We start from the raw sequence: 24,291 nt of genomic DNA, 5'->3' as shown, positions 1-24,291 counted from the left end.
CTTTCCTCCTTCAAAGCAACCACGGAGCAGGGAAGGAAGGGGACCATTGATCCCCCGCTGCTGGAGGCTTCAGCAGATTCCCTCCTCCGTGATTGCTTTGAAGCAGCAATGTGGGAGGGGGGCAGTTTACACTCGTGTAAGCAGCTCCTCTCCCACTTTCCTCCTTCAAAGCAACCACGGAGGAGGGAAGGAAGGGGACCATGGATCCCCCGCTGCTGGAGGCTGCAGCGGATTCCCTCCTCCGTGATTGCTTTGAAGCAGCAATGTGGGAGGGGAGCAGCTTACACTCGTGTAAGCAGCTCCTCTCCCACTTTCCTCCTTCAAAGCAACCACGGAGGAGGGAAGGAAGGGGACCATGGATCCTCCACTGCTCACGGCTGCAGCAGATTCCTTCCTCCCGGGCTCCCTTTGAAGCAGCAAAGTGGGAGGGGAGCAGCTTACACTCGTGTAAGCAGCTCCTCTCCCACTTTCCTCCTTCAAAGCAACTACGAAGGAGGGAAGGAAGGGGACCATGGATCCTGCGCTGCTCACGGCTGCAGCAGATTCCTCCTCCTTGATTGCTGGGAGTTTCTCTGGGCAGGAATTCCCTCAGCTTAAGTGGGGTGGGGGAAGTGTGGCAGGTAGGGGGGTACTGAGAGACACATGTCTCTCAGATGAAAATTGGGAGTGGGCATTGTGTGAAGTGGCTGTGGATCTCCTGCCGCAGAACTGTAGGACTGTATAGAGTTGGGAGGGCCACCCAAGGGTCATCTAGCCCAGCCCCCTCACAATGTAGGAATCACAGCTAAAGAACGCCAGGCAGATGGTCCCCCAACCACTGCTTAAAAGCCTCCAGTGGTGGAGACCCCAAACACCTTCCGAGGTCATAGAATTGCAGGGTTGGAAGGGAACCCCAGGAGTCATCTAGTCCAGCCCCGGTGGACAGCGGGCGCAATCCATCCCGTTGCGCAAGACTAAAGATGCTGTGCAAGGCTAAAGAAGAAGCCAAGGCAGTGAGCGGGATGGATCGCGCTTGCTGCCTTGTCTTCTTTAGCTGCACTGGAGAGGTTTAGCTCCTGGCTGGAGAGGTTGTGCGGCTATGGATCCCGCGCACTGTCTTGGCTTCTTTGCTCTTTGGGGCTGGGGGGGGGGGGAAACCCGGGCTTCCCCCGCAGCCCCGAGAAGCTCTGGGAGAAGTGGACAGGCTGCATGCAGCCTGTCCGTTGCTCTTTGGGGCTGGGGGGGGATAATATTTTTTTCCTTGATTTCCCCCTCTAAAAACTAGGTGCGTCCTGTGGTCCGGTGCGTCCAATAGAGCGAAAAATACGGTATACTATTCATTCTGGCACTGCTGAGGAACAGAGGACCCCTGGTGGATATTGTGTGAACAAGGAAAGCCCAATGCTGCACAATTCCAAAAGTGCTAATACTACTGTCTGAATTAAACAGGTCAGATGGCTTCACTGGAAAGAACCAATGTCTGTGAGCACTGGGCCCTTCAAGTATTTTGAAAACCTTGATCTTGCCATGGCAAACTTAGACACTTTAATTTCCCACTGATTTCAGTGGGACTCCACATGTGGAACACCCATTGAATTCAACAGATTTAAAAGTGTTTGATTTTCCTAGACTGTGCCTCTTCTGAACAGTGTGTCTCAATTATTTTAACTGGTTTGAGCCATCTTTCATTTCACTATGTGAAAGGTCTACTGAAAAAGACTGGTAAAATGTGTTTGTATTTATGGTATTATAAGACTACAAGAAACCAAACACTGGGTTGGATCCATATTAACTTAGTCACTTATTTGTCCCATTGAAAACTGTGGGACACGTTAGTCATGATGACTATCTTAAGTCTGATTGATTTTAATGGGGCTATAGCATGGCTAACATAGTCTAGCTCCAGCACATTCGTTTCACTTCTTTCACTCAAGGCAATATTGAGTAATCCTGATTTTAGCACACTTTCATTGAAGGCAAATTTACTATAAGCACCACAACAAGAACAATTCCAAAATAGTCAAATCAGAACAATTCCACAAATCTATGAGTAAATGAAAAACACTTAAGGTTACACAAGCTAGTTTCTTAAGACTTCACCCTTAATGTCTCAATCCTTATAAATACTGAACTCAAGAAAAAAGATATTGAGTTTAAATATATACACACTATACTTAAAATAGTAAAATCAAACACCACACAGCATTCAATAATGGCATAATTAATGTGGAGGAACATGATGCTGTAACATTGTTGACACTGACAAATGACACAAAAATGGTAATAAAAATTAAAACCAACAACTGACAGAACTATGTGTTATGAAATGATACAAGAACAGACTCTGGATAAAAACAAAACAAGACTAATGTTTTACTCCAACATGATATAGTTTTATATTTGCTATCGAGTAAACCAGAGTTTTTGGTTGAAAGCAGAAAGAGTAGTTTGCAATTTGCACTGAAATTGAATAGGTATTTTACTTACTGGAAGACCAAGGGGCCCTCTGTCACCCTTGTGACCTGGTTCACCCTTCAATCCTTTAAGACCATTTAACCCTGGTTCACCCTAAATGTAAAAGTATAAGTATATTGGGGGTGCTGGTAGAGGTATTCAAGCTGGGACAGAGGAGAACCAGTCAAAGACATGGATGCAAACTCCAGTTCTTTAACACAACTGGTTCTGTTCAGTGAAATATACTTTATCAGACTATGATATAGTAAATGGAGGGATGTTAGCGATCTGCAAAGGCATAAAGCTTTCACAATTATTTTGCAAATTCAAATCAAGTCATCATCATGATGATGTTGAAACATTTCTGAATAACTCAAGCAAAATTGTGAGCCTTAAGTGGCCCCTTTTTTTTCTCGTGGTGAACTGGAATGTGCAGTACATCTTATAAAGATATTCTAAACCTTTAAGCATAATTAATTAAACAGAGGAAGAGTGTGATTTATTGGAATATGCACTGGAACCATGAGGAAATGGTCTCCAAAAAGGTGATTACACTCCTATTAACAACAGATGTTAGTGATCTTTTCATGTTTATGAAATTTCACATGAAATTAATGTATGCAACATTATGCTATAATATAGTTTTATTCTATATTAAACTCTACATTAAAAGCTTGCTGTCCAGGAGTAAGTCCGCTTTGAAGCTTAGGCTAACAAGAGTACAATCTGCTAAAAACTTCTTCTGCACAAGCCTATCGGGAGCTGCCCAAGATCATTGCTACTGTATCCTTATATGACTGTAAGGGCAATGTCCACCCTGCAGTTTAAACCACTTCCAAGCCTATTTAACTGTCATGGCTCCTAAGCAAAGAAATCTTGTTATTGTAGATCTCAGACCTCTCTCTCTCTCTCTCTCTCTCTCTCTCTCTCTCTCTCTCTCTCTCTCTCTCCACACACACACATATACCCAGAGAATTACAGCGCCAATATTCCCTTGCTCTGCAGAAGCTAGGGATTTGTAACAAATAATTGTTAGCACCCTTATTCTCAAGGTTCTTTGAGTGAATCTGTGACAGATAAAGCTTTCAAAAGAGGCTTGAATGAAAATGAAACACAAAAATGATATACTAATTTTGCTCAATTTAATTGAATGGGCATTCTAAAGAAGTTGACTGAACTGAATCTTGCAACCCTCAAATTTTTCAGACCATTTATTTTGAGATTATTATTATTACTCTGAAAATATCCTACTCTTTTATTGGTACTCAAGAGTAGAAGAATTTCTTTCTTTCCACAACTGCATACTCCATTACAATCCCATTCTTTTAGGCTGCAACCATATACCCACATACCTGAAAATAAGTTTCGTTTAATGAAATGGGGCTTAACTTTGAGTAGACATGTATAGGATTGTGCTGTTGAAGCTGTAGAAACAAAAACTACAGTACTTGGTGCTTGGAGAATCTCAAGGAGTCATGAGTTCCATTAAAGTGCTTCACGTCAGATTAGGCTAGCCCTGGCATGGAACAAACTATGGTCAGCTTTGTGAGTGCTCAATGCTATACATAATGGTCTCAGCATGTTTCTTTTCTCTCCTTTCAAAATAATCAAACAAACAAACAACTAACACATTCTGGTAAAACAGTTTTTTTAAAATGAAACTAAGTTTAGCTATGGTATACAAAGTTCTTTCAAATACATATTCCTTCAGGGTTATATTCCTTCTGAAGGATTTTCCCCATATATCTGGAATAACTCTTCCAGCAGTAGCAATGAAGACTTCACTGATATAGACCCTTGTTAGCAATGCCTTTTCAAAGATGAAGGCATGGACAGAAAGAATGAAAGAGAAATTATCATAAAAGGTAGTAGCTTGAGCAGAAAAGATTAGTAGGAATGAAGGAGAGAGGTAAAGAAGAAAGTAATATCTGGAAATGATTTTACTTTACTTCTTAAGTGCACAACACACTCATCCCCTGTTTTTCTAAGCTTATGTGTAAGGTAGTTCCAAATGGCATAGCTTGAATCTCTCACCAGACAACTGGATATTTTTATTGGCTCTCTATAATTAACATTATAGAAAGCTAATTCAACTTATGGTGATGAGGAAAATTGCCATAAATCATTTAAAAATATTTTTAATGCATTATCTTAAGCAGCTGCTTAAAGGTTTAAGAATATAAAAAACACATTTAACAGAAAAGTGCGACGAAGAACAAAACATGACTGCATGCTTCAACGTGATTAACGAGAATGAGTGCATAACAAATAAACATAATGAAGTTAGTTGTGTATTGGATTCTTTACCTTTGGGCCTGGAAGTCCATGAGGTCCCTAAAAAATAAGAATGAAAATGTCATAGTTAGAGAGGACATTTCTAAACTACAAATTGGTCTGTGCCAATAGCTAGTGCTTGCTGTTCTTGTCGCCGTCCAAAGCTGCATAAAATAACAATCCTTAATTAACTGGCTAATACCTAACTAGTCAAGACAGAATGAAACTCTGCATCAACTTCCAACTACAATCCATTTTCAAAGTCAACTGGATCCATGTCTGAAACATTTGATTCTCCATATTTTCCCCCCCTTGATATCCAGTCAGACATACAAATGATTGCCAACATTTATACGGTCAAGAGCCCTTTGCTCCACTTTTTCAGATGTCATCATTTGCCCTACACCCACAAAAATACCCATGTCTTGATACTACTAATACCTGCCTCCTGCCCCTACCAGCCCTGCCCTTGCAACGTCCTCCATCCACAGCTTCCAGAAAGAGGAACGATTCTCCTTTGGTCTGACCTCTCAGCAGTTGCATATGTGATAACCGAAAAGGACTTACCATAGGTCCAGGTGGACCATGTGGGCCTGGAGGTCCTGGTGGTCCTATGATCTACATGTAAAAGCAGGATAATTAGTTCAGACTAACATATGTTCTTACTGAATTGTAGCACCTCTCATCTGCCTGAAAGCTGCAATCCTTTACATGAGATAAAATATACTATTTATTTGAAAATGTATAATCTGTTCTTTCATAAAATGTAACAAGGCAGCTTGCAACAAATAGAATGCAATAAAATCTACAAAACATAACTAAAACATCAGTAAAGCATTTACTGTACAGCATCAGAGTATTTAATAAACAACAAATAAATATTTGTCAGTGGTTGGCATTCCAATTGAAGAGGTGAGATATAAATTCAGGAGCTAACTTACTCACCATTCCTGTGCCTGCAGTAATAAATGGTAATGCACTGTTGCTTTGTATCACATAGAAAAACTTATTTGAAAGGTTTCCCCATTAGCCTCTATCAAGAAGACAATAGAGAAGGGGTGCCGAACTAATCATCGGTGAGCCACATCCCACCCTGCAAAACATTTCTATGGCCCTCCAAGACCATGACCATCAGCTTTTATTTCAAACATTTTTAACTGACTGCTCTGTTTGATGCCCTTGTGCTGTGATGCCAAAACATTCTTTTTTAAAAATAAAATAAAAATTACCGGTAATAGAAGACATTAGTATATTTTTATGGAAGCACTGAGATAGCATAGAAATACTTACAGAGGGACCTTGAGGACCTGGCAAGCCAACATCTCCTTTTTCTCCTTTCATACCATTGGATCCCTACAAAATCAGTATTTACGCAATGAACAAAGCTTTCATCTTATCAACTCATGGAATATTTAGTTCGGAAGATGGATTTTCATTACATTACTTACACTTTATAATTATAATTAATAATTATAGGCATCATTTATTTTGCTTTATGCCCAAATCCTGTCTCAACAACTCTTACAGCATAAGCCAACCTATATCTGATCTGAAGTCAGATTTGAATTCAATGGGACTTACTTCTGAGTAGACACATATAGGATTGCAGTGTTAATGTACTTGGAGCATGTCTCTACAGCTGACGTTATGGCAGGTTTACAGTTTTGGTGACCCTTACATTTTGTTTCTGTTAGCTGATTTGCTTCGTTGTTTATAGTTTATTCTATTACATTTAAGTTTATTATTCTTTTTAGTTTATATTATTCTTTAAGTTTATCTTTCTTTAGCCAACATGAGCTTCTTGTTTCAAAGATGGGGTTTAAATAAAATGAAATAAATGAAAGTACAAGGCAAATTTGTGTGAGGGCATTTTCTGGATGGTCTACTACAATTTTGCTTTTTTTGGTGGGGTTACAAATGCAAATACTGGCCTTTATCTAGACACACTGACATGTAAATTACAGAATCATGCTTGACTAGTGCTTTATACAGTAATTTGATGTGGGTTGATTTTCACACATGGCACACATAAATAATCTCATTTTACACCACAAACTGGACAGTAATTTCTTAGGGAAATTAGGTAATACACTCAAGCATTGGCGGATGGGCATTCTGAACCAGGTAAATTACCAACTTTGACAGCATCACTAATAATGGCCATTTCAACACAGAACATCTTGTGCACATAGAAATTGATCAGCAGATCTGCTCAGTATGATACATGCTCAGTAGGACCCCATGTGCATCTGTTCTTGTTTTCTGTATACAAGATCCCATAGGGGGCTGCTAATAAGGAGCAGATTTTTCATGGGTACAGTATCCCTACTGTGCACAGAACAGCACTGCTCAGTCAGACTGCCAATTATCAATGATGTGTCATGCCAAAATGTCATAGTAAATACAGAGAGCCCAGACTATGGAACATTTTTCTCTTGTGTTTAAAGTGTAATCATTTTACTACTCACTATTTAAAATTACATTTATACAATCACTTAAAATACGTTATGGTTAAATTTTGATCCTTGTAATGAGATAACAGTCAAAAGGACTTACCCAAGAATAACTGCAAATAGGTTGCATCTCAATACATTTAAGATTAATCCCAGTAAAGTGCCTCTCCTTATAAAAGATTCCACCACCCCTTTCACTGTTCAATTAACATACTCTTTGAAATTTTGTCAAATTTCACGTTCTAGGGTGAAAACAGAGCAAATGGTTTATCCATCAAAGCAGTTAAACTTCAATTTTCCCAAAGGAAAAGAGATGGCTAGAAGGGCATGCTGTGACATATACAACTTTTGGTCTATGGTTCATACATCCCATGCATTTTTTTATCATGAGTATTTTGTATCATGTTGTAGTGATACTAAGCTGACATTTCCTCACTGCCCTATTTGCCTGGAAATCACTTCAGAAAGCACCCAAATGGTTCCTTCTCTTTCTTTCTCTCTCCCTCTCCCTTCAAAGCCTTCCTTAAAGTTCTCTTTTCACATATGTCTTTGGTTGGATTTCTTTATCTTCATCCTGTGAAACTAAACCAAGCCAAATACATCACTTTGTACACATTTTCTCCTCTGCTTCCCCTGCCTCTGTTGATTTCCTGTTATCTCTCTTTCTGTCATTGTGTACCTTATAAGCTCCTTGTTAGAGAGACCTTTTTCTATGTGTCGGTCTTTCTGCATGGTGCTAAAATGGCCCTCTTCATAATAATAATGTTTGACTTTTAAAGAGTAAGCAGACACTGAAGATGTAATTAAAAATGCAGGTACATTTTAAAGCAAACTTACTGGCAATCCTGGAAGTCCAATTCCTCCTTTTTCTCCGAGGAGTCCAGGGTCACCCGTATCACCTTTTGAGCCTTTAGGCCCCTGCAATAGCACAGTCACATAAATGAGTCTTATATTACAAGATCATCTAAAATCAACCTCAGAGCATGACTTACTGTGTATAAACAAACCACTCTCATTTTGCTCTGCCTTCCTCCCATCAGCTTCCACTGGGAGGAAAAGAACCACAATCCCTGGCTTAGCATTATGTCCAAACCAGGGATCATAGTTGGTTTCACTCCCAACAAACTACAATCTGCAGCTAAGCTTTGTTCTTGGATGACTAATAGTGGTTTGTAAGAGGAAAACAAACCATGATCTCTGGTTTGGAAATAATGCTGACCCATATATTGCGGTTTTCTTCCTCCTCATTGTGAGTGAAAAGCAGCAGAACACCCCAGATTGATACCGTATATTCACAGTAAATATTGCAATACAGGATGCTGCTTCATGCTGAGTCAGACCACTCGTTCAAGTAGATTTGGACAGTGCTGTCTACAATGAGTGGAAGCAGTTCTCAGGGTTTCAGACCCAAGTCTCTCTTAGCACTGGAGATGCAAGGAATTAAAACTGGGACCTTTTATATGGAAAGCATTTCCCCCTCCCAGTGAGCTAATAACCATGGTTTACCATGATGTGGGAACTGGGCCAGTAAATCCAGAAACATCTTATGGGTTGTTTCTTGGTACTATATTCACTTTTTTTTGGCAGTATCTTTCATTCCATAACAAAAGAAAAGAAAAGAAAAGGGGAAGAAAGAGTTGTGCAACAAAAATAATTATCTTATTTATTATCTATATCTCTTTTTTATACCTACTATTGTATCATTCATATGTCCAGTAGCAATAATTGTTCAAGTACCTGCTCTCCATCAGCACCTGGCAATCCTGGAGATCCGGGTTCACCCTGCAAAGTGAAAATCAATTTCACTAAGTTATTATTTCCTGGAATATACTGTAGTTCAATGCTTTGTTAATAAGACTTCTTGATTCTCAGGCTTACACACCCACCCACCCCTCTTATGGAACAGCCACAAGGAAATAAGAAACAGCTGTTTTTAAATTATTTTACAAATAAAAATAAGCTGCAGTTAGTCTGAAAGTTGTCTTATCTCTTCTTCATGGCTGTGATGAAGAAGTGGAGGGGGCTCCTAGGATTGTGAGCCTCAAACATAGTGTTTGTCCACATTTGTCCGCATAGTGTTAAACCGTGGTATACTATTAGGTCCAAACTGGGTCAATATGAATTAACTATGCTGGTCTATAATAATCTCACATCTAGGTGGAGGTGTGAATGTTTTGAAGACCACCTATTTCAGTTATACAGACGGCCTGCATAAGTTGTTGGAAGGGAGTTATAGCCTGAAAACATCCAAAGGGACCATGTTGGCTACTCCTGTTCTCCTGGCCACCTTTTGAGCAACAGTATTATTTAGATGAGAGTCAAAAAGAACATAGACTGGGTATGGTTACTCAGGGTAAATTAAGGTATCTTAATTTAAAATTACAAATTAAATTATTAATTAAATGAATTATTGTGATGCTGGCTAAAATTATTAATAAATATTAAGGAAGGAAAAATAAAATATAAAACATAATGCAGTAAAAAGTTTCTTAGGCTGAAATCCTACACACAGTTACTCAGTGGGGCTTCCTTAGACAAGCAAAGGACTGTGCTATTAGTGATGATTATGCATTTAAGAGCACAGTATTTATTTTCTTACACTGACGTCCTGCCTTTATTCCATCATGGAACCCAAGATAGCATACATGCTGCTTCCAGAAGGTCACCAACCCAGACAATGATCGCACCCTGACCCCCTTAACTTCTACAAAGTGGTAGCCTCATATGTGCCTTCAGACCATACTCTGCATAGAAATAAATTAAAGCTCAGGGGGTCTTCGTCAAATGAGTAACAGTTGGAGACTCACCTTTGACCCTTGCAATCCTTGGGGTCCAGGTGGACCTGGAGGACCCTGAAGGTAAACAACAGTTCACTTTTTAATCCAGCACCATCCAGATTTCTAAAGTACTTATCTGTCAGGCACAGTTATACTAATCTTCGTTAGTAACAAACCAATGTGACAAAACAACAACACTGTATTAAGAAGCAGTTAACAACTATGACACTCAATGATCAATTACAGACAGCACAAACATATTGAAATTCAATTCAATTATTATTCTCTTAAACGGAAATTCTATTAGAATGCCCATTAGCATTCTAACTTCTAGGTAACAAAGTCTATAGCTTTCTGCAAACAAAACAAGCACATTTAACTTTGAAATAAGAGCATTTTTTTTTTACCATTGGGCAAATGGTGGCCATTTGAATTGCTGTGTAAGTAAGTTCTCTGCCAACAGCTAACCTGTGCCATGTGCAGCTATTGGCATGTAGGTAGTGAGCGGTGGAACAGGGTAAAGGCCTAATTGTGTGGATAGCAACTCCCTTCTTGTTGCATGAATTAAGATGACTTCACATAGTGCAAACCTTAGGTATGAGCCCACCCTAACACAGAATTAAGTTTTCAGGGCCTCTGCTTGTTTCTTATTCAGCTAAATCATAAGAAGAATTCTGTGCTTGCCTCTCAGAAGGATTCTGTGCCAAAGAGGAAGGGTTGATATGTTTAGATAAAGTTTTTATTGACACTGGCATTATATATATATGCCATAGAGGATAAAGAAGCTTGATGGAAAACACTGCAGTGAAAAAGTGATGTACTGGAAGGCTTAAGCACTACCCACTGTCACCTCCCTACTGAAAATCACACCTTCTTGTTTGTTCCATTAACAGAAGCTGACTTTGGGATTTCGCTACCTGCATTAATGTGTCTATTTCGACCTTGTTCATAGACAGTTTTACTGCCATGCTCATATACGTCCTTAACTATTTTCTTATTGTAAAATCTCACGTAGCAAGATTGGCAATATACACATGTAAATCACGGAAGCAGTATTTACGCTACAGGTGTGTGCAAATGCACAAGAAACAGTAAAAGACAAAAGTGCAAACACACACATCACTATGCCTTCCATGAATTGGACAGGAATATGTTCGTGTGGTTTTGAAATCACTTCTTGTGTGAGGTAGAAAGCACATAAGCAGAAGGGGGAAAGGCAAGTGAGGACTCAGGACAGAACATCTCAGCTCACAGATGAAACCATTCTTAACTAGAGATCCCCATCTCATTTTTGGAATTAGTTAAGTTTTTACAGAACCCTTTAACCTCCTTCAACACAATGCACCACATAATTTATGGTGACTGTAATACAGTTTCCTTTGTGTTTCGAGCACAGACTCACGGGTGAACTTAGTACTGGTAGTTGCTCGCTAAGATATTAGAGAACTTTCCTAGCCCTATTTGAGGTCTACTGGAGATGCTGGGGATGTTAGCCCTGATGCCTCCTGCATGCAAGCCATGCCCCGTTCTTCTGGACTGTGGAACTTCAGGTTTTTGCAGCACAGATTTAACATGTGGCTATTACCACTCCAAGGGCTACACTGCAGTGAGATGTCCCAGAAAGAATATCTACGGCTTTAAAAGCATCCGTACAGATGTCAAAACATGCTTCTCTGAACTGCTAGAGATAGTTAATTACCTTCCAAGAAGCCTCATAGTCTTAACTATCTTTATTTCCTAGCAATACTGCATGGCAGAATTCTAGTCCAGCATGCATCCACTGGGGGTTAATGAAAGCAGAGGGCAGAGAAGGAGGAGGAAGACAATGTTCACTGTATCAGATCTTGAGGTACAGACAAATTTTCAGCTTGCTCAACTGAAATTTCCTTTAACCATGTTTTTTACATCTGGAATTAATACACTTACTTTCTACCAACACTGAACAGGAAAAGGGACATTTTTTTAATGTAAAGAGGTTGCATTTGAGATGACAACTCTGGTTGCAGCTCACAAATCACTTATTTTGGAGCACTGTCATTTAGATCCCAATGAATTCTACAGGATGAATTAAAGAATATTCTGGAGTAAGTGTGGTCTGTGTCTTCTAGCATATAACTTCTATGAAATACGGCTTTTTTTTAAAAAAAAACCCAATCCAAAACACAAAACTACTGGGAAATATCCTGCGCAAGCCTTGCCTTCAAAAATTCCTACTAAAAGAAACAGAAGTGAAAATGCGCAGCTGTAATAAAGATAAACTTGTTAGACTAGCAAACAAGAGTTTTAAATCATTTTCTTTACTGAAATGAATGGGATCATTGCTATTAATTTCAACTGCAGTCCTGGTTTTCAACACTGATAACACTTGATGTAGAAATATATGTAGTGATAAGTCAATATCTGATGAAACAGACACATTCTAAATCAGGCAAGTTATGAACATGCAACACCAAGGAAGAAAAGAGCTACAAAACACTATAAGTCATGCAATAAGAATTACCGTGACAGTTAGGGTGGTAATCCTCTGTTGGCAAAATGTATTAACAGAAGACAATGTTACCAGATGTTCAGTTTGAAATAAAATACTTTGCTTGTTTAGTAATGGATTTCACAGAATTTGGGCAGTTTGGGATAAGTGTTTGCCTGTCTCAGATAAATTAAAGAAAACTGTCTTTTTTATAAAAAACAACAACATTAAACACAATTGATATTAATTAGTATGATTGTTTAAAAAAAAACTTAAACCTGTCCATAAGATTTTCATGCCCAAGGCACCTCCAAATTTTGAAAAGGATATATTTGCATTGCCAGTAAATGTCTGTGATCCACACATTAGAGAACATTGGCATCAAAGACGTTAATAAGCTTAAGAGTACTCAAATCTTAAATACTTTGTGGAATGTGCTGCATAGGTTTAATTACTGTTAGAAACAGACATTTCTTTAAACATGATATTCTTGTGTATTCTTCAAATTCCAATGAGTTTCCAGTATGGTCAGGAGAGAAATAGACCTACTAATCTCAGAGATACGCCAGCAATTTAAGACTGTGATCCTTATCAGTAAAAGTAAAGGACCCCTGGACAGTTAAGTCCAGTCAAAGGTGACTACTGGGTTGCGGCACTCATCTCGCTTCAGGCCGAGGGAGCCGGCGCTTGTCCACAGACAGTTTTCTGGGTCATGCGGCCAGCATGACTAAACTGCTTCTGGAGCAATGGGACACCATGACGAGTGCCAGAGCACATGGAAATGCAGTTTACCTTCCCACCACAGCGGTACCTATTTATGTACTCGCGCTGGTATGCTTTCAAACTGCTAAGTCCAACTCAAACACATAGGCACATTGTGAGAAGGTAAGTGGTACAATCCTCACACTTTTCCTGATAGTACCACATAGTCTTTTAGAAAAAGAACATGTCTCATCAAACTTTGAGAAGCTGTGCTGGTTACATACTATTGTTCATGAATTGCAGTAACACTACTAGAGTAAGAAAACACTATTTGCTAGGCTGATTGTTTATAAAAATTATCCTGCACAGTTAGTGAATAACGCCATCACCTATTGTCTGCATCTAACAGAATATTACTTTGCTTACTTTCATAAAAGAGTGGTATCATCCTAACTAGGAATCTAGCATCTAGCATTGTAATGGCTCTCTATAAGGTGGAACATTTTCAATTATTTCATATAAAGGAGTTACAAAGAATGGAGCACACTAATATTCAGCTCTGCTTAACACCATGAAAAATGACTTGAGAAGCACCGTGCTTGTCTGTTTTGATTTATAGCCTGCATTGTTCCTTGAAAGCGCTGGCTTGATACCAATCTTTATAGGGCAGAATAAAGGAAACACAAGGATTATTAATAAATGTATAACTAAAGCAACCCCTTGCTTATCTCTGACCACTAAACTATGACTCAAATAAAAATCCTTCCATCATTTCCATAAGACAGTCCAAGTTGGATTTTGGCAATCTGCAAATGGAAGGAAAAGGGAATCCCATAGACGAAATATATCTCTACATGCCCTTGTTGTAGGAAACTTGTCATACAGATAATTGTTGGAAATGGTCTGATTCATTTGGGACCTACAGTGTTTAGAGCTTTGAATTCATTTTCTCATCCAAATGGATGTATTAGTTTTAAATACTCCTTTTCTGGTAAATTAATGGTTTCTAATACACTGGTTTTGTCATTATTGTATACCTAGCATTAATACCTAATATCACTTTATGGCAATATTTACCCCACACACTTTAAAAAATGTAGGATTTAAGGACCAAACCTCTCTTTACAACTGTTGATCCTGATCTGGAGAAATGAGTCAGAGGTGGACATCTATAGTGGCCTGGCCTTTGACATCCAATATATATGCTTCTTATGTTTGTAAGTTGTTTTAGCCATTTGTAAAATCGTTGCAACCCACCAAGGGATCTTACAGAAAAGGGCATGTATGAACTCAAGCAAGCAAACAAACAGTTTACTATTATGGAAAATAACAGGTACACAGGTCATGTATGAAAAAATATTTAGCTTGAAATACAGTTTGTAAAGCAGTTTGCTGGAGTACTGCTGCTGAAGGACTTAATACTTGGCAAAACTAGACGAGGTGAGTCCAAATTTCCTAGAAGCCATTATTTTTCCTGGAAAAATAGCCTGAGATTTTTCTTTCTCAGCCCCACTCTCTTAGAGAAAGATCACTTTAAATATTTTTCCCCCTCTGAAGATTCTCAACTTTTTTGGGTGTGTGTAGCTTACATTCTCCCAACTACCCTAATGTTCTGGAATGGTGTGGAAGGTTAGAGTGGTGGATGGCTGCCAACATAGTTAATGCTGCTACCACTTGCAAAAGTAAAAGAAACACCATAGAAAAAATAGAAAAATTAATAATTTCTTCTCCTGCTAAACTAAGAAATTTGTAAAATGGCCTCTAATTTATCTTCCCATAGAAATAGTGGAGAACTATGGGAGATCATTTGTGCAAAGCGCTAAAGGTTACTAATGCTGTCATTCAATACCTATTTAGCTGACCATAAGACCCTTAACAGAACTGGCCTCTGGGTAGGCATGTGTAGTGGTTAAGAGCGGTAGTCTCGTAATCTGGGGAACCGGGTTCACGTCTCCGCTCCTCCACATGCAGCTGCTGGGTGACCTTGGGCTAGTCACACTTCTCTGAAGTCTCTCAGCCCCACTCACCTCACAAAGTGTTTGTTGTGGGGGAGGAAGGGAAAGGAGAATGTTAGCTGCTTTGAGACTCCTTAAAGGGAGTGAAAGGCGGGATATCAAATCTAAACTCTTCTTCTTCTTCTGCAATGCGAGAGCCCTACTGTTCACGCACATAACCCCCTGTGTAGTGCATGGTAAAATAATCTCACTGGATTGGGGCTCACTGTAGTCTTTGATCTTTCTGAAGGAAGAAGAAGTGAACTTCGGGATTGGCCACTTGTAGGTGAAATAGTCTTATTTGGTTTTGAATTCTTACAGTGTTCTGTGCTGCTTGAATGAAAATGACTTATTCTCTAATGACCCGTGTAATGAAGTTGAAGTAATGCCTCAGAGGAACTGCAAGCCAGCCAGCAAAATTCTGTCTTATTTTTTGGTTTATTTCCCTGGTCTTAAGCACACATCCAGGAGGACAGCCTTCTTGTTGTGAGGAACAAAGCCAATTCCTACTTGAAATAGCATTCCAAGTCCTGAGGGGAGCTAAATAACAGCCAAATTCTGAATTTTCCGTAAGTTCAGTGTGCATTGACTAATCTCGGAAGAGAGGAAAAGATCACTGCTAATTCTTAGGGTACAGCTGACATATAACAATACTGCTGTTCGTCTTCACTTGGAGATTCAAAGACTGAGCATCTTTTACAAGTCCTTTTAGATCTACTTACATCGGATGGCTTTTAGACCTATTCAATTCTCCTCATGTGGTTATAGAAATTTCAATCATGGCAGTGTAACCCAGGTATTTCAACAGGCTGAGCTGAAATCACCCAAACCTTCTCTGAAATTATTATCATACATTTGTGTTTCATATGCCAATGACACCATTTCTCCCTGTGAGTTAATGCACATGGCAGCATAGGGCATCTATCTGCAAGAAAAATCACCTAAATGCCCGAGCCTGTAATTGTTCGCCTGACCTAAAGTATTCCTAACCAGATCTTTGCTTTTATGAATTGTGGAGTACAACAAAGACAGGCAAAAGGTTATGAAGGCTATTACTATTACTAATTTGGGTTGTAGATGGATTTGACATATAAATGGAAACAGCGGCAAGTGGTATGGTGGAGCAGCACTAGTCATCTGACCTCAGTCCTGCTGAGTCACTGCAGTGTATCAGGATGGATGGAGCAAGAGGTGCAGCGATTGTGAGGTTGGTGGATTGCAAATGCACTGGTGGTGCCAATCTGGTACTTCTGCTTGTTTTTTTGAAGCCAGAAGCCAGTAGCGGACAGTGTGGTAGCAGTATTCACCTGACCTTCTGACAGCTGAGTCCATGCTGCTTATCAGGAAGGAGGGGGTGGGAAGGTCAGTGTTACATAAATTCTCCAGTAGAAGCACCAGATTGGCTCAACTCATGCATTTGCACCCTGTCAACCTCACTACAAACTCATCCCTCCCCTTCTGGTAAGCAGCAGCGACTCAGTTGTCAGAAAGTCAGGTGAGTGTCCATTTCACTATACTGCCAGTAACAGAATATTCTAGAGTATCATTAAAATAAACACAGAGAGCTGCCTTGGTCAGACTATCAATCCATTTATCTTACCATTGTGTACTTACTGAGTTATTTACCAGCCTTGCTGAGATATTTCACAGGGACTGGCAATGGATAGTTGGATGGATGGATGCAAAGCACATACTCAACTCCTAAACTATGGCAACATATGAATACCATGATTACACTTTCTATTCCAACTCAAAGGGCATGGAAGGAAAAATATAATTATGCCTGCTGTGAATGACGTCTGGTGACATACCTGCAAAGCTTCGTGGATATTGCCATTGTAATCAATTATCTCTGTTGCCCCTTGATCACCTTTTTGTCCAGGAGGGCCCTGTAAAACATTCACCCCAAAATGTTATTTGGATCAAGAGCACAGCATACAAATCACTCACTATTCTCATCAATTTAAGGAAGGCAACATAAAATTTTGCCGGAGCTGCTGATTACAGCACAGTTCCATTCAGGGTATCATTTTGCTTTATTACAGAAATGGCATGTTAGCTGCCTGGAAGATTTATACCAGAATATGATGGATTGATGCATATTTCCTGCTTCATTTTCAAGTGCTGCACCAAGCTCACTCTCTTCAGATAGCTTATTGGTATCACACAGTCTGTGCTACCCAAGGTGTACAAATGCACCTAAAATCTTGATGGACGTGCTTAAGAGTTGATTGGCCTTGATAATGCTAATGATAACTTTAGAACAGACAAGATTAATCATCTATTCAATGCCATCAGTGACAATGTGTTCTTTTAGTCTGATCATACCAATGTGTTAAATGGAAAACTGACTAATATTATAACAACTGGAATGTGCAGTCTCAGAAAAACACATCACAACCCAGCGTGCATCAGAGATATAATGCAAATCAAAGCTAAAATGTTGCAGATCAAGGCTATAATATTTATTCACAGACAATACCTGTTTTGCTTCTCTAAGGAGTCAACCTTTTAGTGTGGCTGAATACTTTTAGATCTCTTTGCCTATTAACATCAAACAGGTACTCTTGCTATACTGTTTTAGATGCCTGCGGAAAACAATTTTTTTATTTCCGCAAGCCTACCCAGACATATACTTTAGTTGTTTTGAAATGTTGCTGATTTCATCTGGGTGGCTTGAGGAAATGAGCTGCAACGAATATCATGCTGCATGGAATGGCTCAAATGGTAGTCACTTACCCTTGGACCCATTGCCCCCAAATCACCTTTGTCTCCAGAATCACCCTAATAAAAAGCAAAATAAGTATTTCAAGTTTCACGTGGGGAAGGACGCGATAAACTCACCAACTCACTGTGAGTAGCTCTGTCCCACGACACACTTCTCTCTGAGTCTTCACTGGAACCTGCTACTCCCTCTGAAGATCCAAAGCCAACTGCACACTCAGCGCAGGCTCTGCCCCAAATTTAAGCCCCAGGTGTGGACCGGAGTGAAGCCTGCTCACCTGTGGTCTGTCCACCTGGCCCCACCCCCAATGGCACCACGGATTGGTGAGTTTGAACAGCAACAGATGTGTTTTGCTAAGCTGCGGTCCATATGTAAGTAGTTCACTGCACATAACAGAAGGGCTGTATCTTTGTGATCAGCCTAGATTCAGTATGAGACTTGATTAGGATGGCAACAGAGTACCCATTTGCTCATAGTAACAATAATCTAGCGGAAAGTCAGAGAAGACTCTAGAACAGCGGTTCTCAACCTGTAGGTCCCCAGATGTTGTTGGACTACAACTCCCATCTTCCCTGAGCTCTGGCCTTGCTAGCTGGGGTTATGGGAGTTGTAGTCCAACAACATCTGGGGACCCACAGATTGAGAAAGGCTGCTCTAGAAAGACATTAGTACACAGCTCTGAGCTATTTGTGACAGTACAGCTCGGCTTGTGACTGAACCAAGATGTTTTCAGTGTTAATGTGGTTTTAAATAAGAAACAACAACAATAACACTTTAGCAGCCTTTGCACAGTGAAACTTCTACGAGGCGACCTTAGCAGCCTGTCTTCTTGCAGAGGGTCATGTTGGGAACAGTTCCTCATTGTACAACATTTGGCTAAATCCCTCCATCATTGGTGATCTCTTGAATACAGGGAAACAGTGTGCAGATGTGTCTGAGCAAGCTTGGCAACATCTATCCAGCTAAGGGTGCTGTGTTGAGGGAGACACAGTAGTGTTCAGTCTGATCTAGATGGAGCTGTACTCACTGTATAGGATCTGGTTCACAGTTTAGTGGTGCTCCTGGATATAGCTTTGTCATTACAGCCCCAAACAGCATCTAGAGTGCCCTTCATCCATTTAGGCTAGTATACCAGTTGTGGCCTCTCCTGCACAGTCTGGCCTTTGCTAAATATGCTTTGCTAAAACTTTGGATTTACTTCTTTAATGTTACCCACAGGACTACCTTTGAAACAGTTGTATTCTGCATTCTGGATCAAAGCAATTTACATAAAAGAACAAAATGAAAGAAAACACTACCGAGTAACAAAAACAGAAAAAGAAAAAACTTATACAGTGGATGCTCAGGTTGCGAACGTGATCCGTGCAGGATGCACGTTTGCAACCTGCAGCGTTCGCAACCCACAGTGGCATGTCTGTGCATGCACGGGTTGCAATTCGGTGCTTCTGCGCATGTGCGACTGCCGAAACCCAGAAGTAACCCGTTCTGGTACTTCCTGGTTTCGGCAGTCCGTAACCAAAAAAAAACGCAACCTGAAGTGTCTGTAACCCAAGGTATGACTGTAATCAAAAGCAGCATAGTTAATACTCTTCAATCATAAGTCAAAAACTATCAAGAGCCACACAGAATAAGAAAGTTTTCACTCCCTGCCTAAAGACCATCAGGGACGAGACTAGTCTTTGAGGGGAAATTCCACAACCAGGTTGCTGGCACAGAAAAAGGCCTTCTGCTATTTTGCCGTCACTTTGTTTTAATGTAATCTTCCCTGCAAACTGTTTGCTTGAAGGGCAGTCTATACACATATAAAATGAACTAAACAACAGACCACAAAACCTCACCACATCACATTGAATCAGTAAAACCAAAATTTGCTTACTACTGACCTTCGACCCCTTTGGGCCTCTAGCTCCAGATTCGCCTGACCTTCCCTGGATGATGGAATACATACAAGATGGACAGGAGAAATGAGGACAGAAAAAGGAAAGTGAGAAGAAAAGGAATTAGTATCAGCTACCTGTAAAGTTAGTGCAGGGATGGGGAAGCTGTAGCCCTCCAGATGTTGTTGGACTAGCAAGCATGGTCAATGGGCAGAGATCATTGGAGCTCCGGCTTAGCAACATCAGGGGGCTACAGGTTCCCCATTACTGGTGTGGTAGAAACACTTCATTTTACAATAATGACAACTAAGCTTCTAAATAACAGATATTAATGCAGGTATATGAATGATGAATGATTTAGTATTAATGAATCCAGGCTACATGATAATTCTTACTACAGCAGCTTGCTAAATTCTCTCAACATGCCGTTCCCCCCAGACATCAACTTGTCAGATAAAGTAACCATTGCAAATCAAGAAACCAATTTGGATGGGTCCATTTACTCAGAATAACTGAGGAAATAAAACTGTATGCCTTCGTTGTAGAGGGTTGTCTCCAAAAAAGTTCTACTCTGAGCAACCCCACTGAAATTAATAGACCTATGTTGGTTATGTCTGGCCTTTGACAGTAAAGGCCCACCTCTTTTGCTGAATTTATACTGCTCTGCCCAAAAAAATTGGTTTTATTTGTTTCATAATTGCAATGGTTTTATTCATTTTTATAATTGTATATTCAATTGTTGTAACTCAGTTTAGGACTTTATGGTGAAGGGCGGCCAAAATATTTTACCAATAATTTGCCCATTAATTTCAGTGGAGCAGAATGGATCTACTCTGAGTGTGACTAATATTGAATACTACCCATAGGCCTGTAATTCTTATCTTAATATTTTGGGTAGCTCTCAGACCTTTTGAATAAATTACATTGATGCAAGCAATAAGCATAAAGAATTCCTAAATCCTAGTGTAGCAGTAAATTAATGAGATAATGGAATGTACGTAGAAGTACTCCTTCCTGACTCAAAGTTAGAAACCAGTTTAAGGTTGCACTCATATACAAACTTACCTGGCAGTAACTTGATGAGACTTCTCAGCAGACATAGGACTGCACTGTCAATATTTTATTTTATTTTATTTTATTAGCTGGACTTGAAACATTGCAATGGTGAGCACCTTAGGATGTTAATTCTGCATAGACATACTTGAAAGTCCTAAATTTCAATATTGCAATTATGAAGAAGAAATTTTGTGCATAGCTACAGGTTTGGCTTTTAACATTTGATCCCTCAGTTTACATAAATAATTTCTGGCTGGGCTGTGCCCCAAAGTGACCAGCATAAATTCAAATGACTTTTGTAGTGCACTATAAATCACACTGAATTTTATTTTTATCACTAGCAGAGCTTTTATTTTTTTAAGAACACACACACCAAAACACCAAGCTCCAAAATGCACACTTTAATTGTCAAAGTTAAACCAAACTGACCTTTGGCCCTGGAGCTCCAGGCTCGCCTCGTTCGCCTTTCCCAGGGGGCCCTGCTTCTCCCCTTTCACCCTGTCAAAAGTTACCAGAGAAAGCAAGATGAGAGGAAAATATTATAGAATACAGGCAACAGCAGGCATGGTAACTAGCCATTTTAGAAACATTAAAGAGCATAATATCCTGAACATATTTCAAATGGAGAGCTGATAAGCACAATACAGTGAGAAACTTTTCTTTTGGAAAATAAATTATGTTCCAGAAGTGGATGCTTACTGCTACTTCATCTGAATTGTCAATGTTAAACTACCGTGAAAGTTTCAAATGCTATGGATTAAATATGAATATGAAGCACAGGGGGAGGGAGAAGCTAGAGAGATAAAGCAAACCATTTTTAAAGTGCTTTCATTTTATTAGTTCCAGTGTTTTAAACAATCACCAGAGTCTTAGATGCTTTCAGTTCTTCATCCTGTTTTTAAGGTGAGCAACTGGGCAGCTAATCAGAGGGCGATATTGCCCCACCCACTGCAAATTTAGTGTAATAGTTCAACTGGGGGAATGCATCAAATGTGGATAGAGATTTGATTTTCCAAAGAGCATTTGTGGCCTCTAAAGCAGGGGAAGGGAACCTGTGGCCTCGCAGACATTGTTTGTAACTCTCATCAGCACCAGACAGCATGGCGAACTGCAAGAGATTATGTGAGTTGGACATCTGGCAAGAAGGCCATGGGCTCCCCATTCCTTCATTAAGTGAATCTGAAAGTTCAGAAGTCTCTAACGCTCTGATTAAGGAGAAAACTGAAAGGCAGTTCAGGTTGTACAATTAAGAACATGCTCAGAGCAAACAGAGTGGTCCATATTATTTGTTATTATACAGCACCAAGATAGTGAATGATGGTTTACAGAGTACAAATGTGAATGATGGTTTACGAGAGCCAGTGTGGTGTAGTGGTTAAGAACGGTAGTCTTGCAATCTGGGGAACCGGGTTCGCGTCCCCGCTCCTCCACATGCAGCTGCTGGGTGACCTTGGGCCAGTCACACTTCTCTGAAGTCTCTCAGCCCCACTCACCTCACAGAGTGTTTGTTGTGGGGGAGGAAGGGAAAGGAGAATGTTAGCCACTTTGAGACTCCTTCGGGTAGTGATAATGTGGGATATCAAATCCAAACTCTTGTCCTGAAGAGCTTGATGTTAAAATAAAATAAACAGCTCTACTCAAAGTGCATTATCAAGGGACCATACTTAACACTGGGCCATAGAGGCCGAATGGGTTGTACTGCTTACCCTGCTGCCCCACAATCTCCCTGCCCAAGCTGGCAGATATGGTCTTGCTAAAAACCCAGACAGTAGTCCAAAGGGATTTCAATCACATGTCCTGATAGCTTTGACTGGGCCAGCTGGGCTATTCCTGTGCAGAAACGCCTATAGCTAGTGAACCAGCTGTAGCTAGTAAAGGGTACTCCTTGCAGCTGAGGTCACTTATGCCTCCAGTGGCAAGCTGGACCCCTGCAAAGGTTTGCTGGAATAGATATTACATAGCAGACTAAAGGATTGGGGAGGGGGGTAGAAGGAGAAAAGTAAATTCAGGGCGGATCCACAGCATCTATTTAAATCACAGCCAACACACATTTAAAGGAGGTGATTTCCCCCAAAGCTTCATTGGAACAGTAGTTTGATAAAGGTACTAGAAATCATAGGTCTGTGAAAGAGAAACTAGCATGCTTTGGGGAAAGTCATGTGTGTTGAAGGCACTTTAAATATTTGGTGCAGATCTCCCCTCAATCATTAGTCCTTATTTACCAAGTTCCTAGAACAAGAAGCTGGAATAGAAAATGTTCAAGGGGAGGTGGAGCCAAAAGCTCTGGTCTCTCAGCTGAGCTTTATTTGCTTTCTCATCCTCCTTCTGCAATGGCTGCTTCTAGTGACACTTGAGGGAGAGAGAAAACAGAAGAAGCTGGGCTTCTCAGCAGAGCCACCAGTGGACCTGATTCTAGTCTCTCTTTCAGTTCCAGCAAAATGTACATATCACTTCAGTTTGGCTTCAACGGTTGGTTGGGTGAATGTGCTTTGGTCTAGGATAAGGATTAGGTTTTGAACTAATATGATATGAAGTAAGCTACATACATTAAGGGGGGGGGAATGTGAAACATACCTTTGTTCCTGGCAGTCCTGGTAATCCAGGTTCTCCCTGTGGTCCTATGAAACCCGGTTCACCCTTTGAAAAATGAGCACATCAGATCTCTGTTAATTTAACTGTGAATAATTACAGTAAAAATAAGTTTACCTCTAATGATACTTTTCCTAGTCGCCCATGGTTTTCTAACTGCAAATCCAACTGCTATAGACAGATACAATTAATCAAGTTTGATTTCCACCAGCACAGAGCTCTTCAAGAAAAGCTTCATTGAGTTTAAGAAAAGCAAATGAACTGGAAGCCCTTACATCTTGTTTTTCATGGAATTAATGCATGTTAGGCTTCCTGAATTACATTACAGTTTATGTAAAAAAAAAAAAGTCTACTAAGACAAGGCTAATAACATGACGGATTCAGTGGGTAAAGGGAACTAATTAGCTGTAGTTACATTTCATTCACAACTTACAAAATATTAAACATTTGCAATTTTGGTTACAAAACAAATTTTCATTCCAGGATTAAAAAGAAGAACAATTGTGTTTGACATTATTATGCAGATGTTATATCAGAATCCGGGACAAACACAACCCCCTTCTCTTTACACAGTTTTGGCAATAGATTTACAAACTAACTTAAGAGGAAGAAACTGAATGAAAAGAGCAACATGCAAATAAAAATGAGGTTCTTTTCATTTGTTCTAGAAAACTAATGTGATAAACTTTCTAGTGCTTCTATCCTGCCCTTCTATAGAAATAATCAAGGCAGTTTACAAACAATAGCAGAACTGTAGCAAGGATTTTGTCTGCTGTAGGTGAGATTCATGCTAAATGCTAAAAAAGCATTACTTGTGCAGTCAGCCACCAGTACAGAAAGTAAAATAAAGTCTAACAATGCAGCCCTATACATTTATATTCAAAAGTAAGTCCTATTGTGTTGAATGGGACTTACTCCCAGGAAAGACGGTACAGTATAGGATT

The 24,291-nt window shown here is 39.9% G+C and overlaps 1 protein-coding gene across 1 annotated transcript in view; it reads right to left on the bottom strand.

Moving 5' to 3' along the window:
- Positions 1–24,291, bottom strand: part of COL25A1 (collagen type XXV alpha 1 chain) — a 320,962-nt gene that overhangs the window by 37,953 nt on the left and 258,718 nt on the right. Inside the window, exons 19-30 of the mRNA XM_081208237.1 lie at positions 23,333–23,395; positions 21,188–21,256; positions 19,709–19,753; positions 17,840–17,884; positions 16,912–16,989; positions 12,438–12,461; positions 9,968–10,012; positions 8,898–8,942; positions 7,998–8,078; positions 5,998–6,060; positions 5,275–5,325; positions 4,741–4,767 (exon numbers count right to left, since the gene is read on the bottom strand). Coding sequence (XP_081064363.1) covers positions 4,741–4,767; positions 5,275–5,325; positions 5,998–6,060; positions 7,998–8,078; positions 8,898–8,942; positions 9,968–10,012; positions 12,438–12,461; positions 16,912–16,989; positions 17,840–17,884; positions 19,709–19,753; positions 21,188–21,256; positions 23,333–23,395 — 636 coding nt within the window. The remainder of the gene's footprint in view (positions 1–4,740; positions 4,768–5,274; positions 5,326–5,997; positions 6,061–7,997; positions 8,079–8,897; positions 8,943–9,967; positions 10,013–12,437; positions 12,462–16,911; positions 16,990–17,839; positions 17,885–19,708; positions 19,754–21,187; positions 21,257–23,332; positions 23,396–24,291) is intronic.

This window comes from Podarcis bocagei, assembly GCF_964188305.1.
Source record: "Podarcis bocagei genome assembly, chromosome: 9".
NCBI classification, from domain to species: domain Eukaryota; kingdom Metazoa; phylum Chordata; class Lepidosauria; order Squamata; family Lacertidae; genus Podarcis; species Podarcis bocagei.
This window is presented reverse-complemented; position numbering and strand designations above follow the sequence as displayed.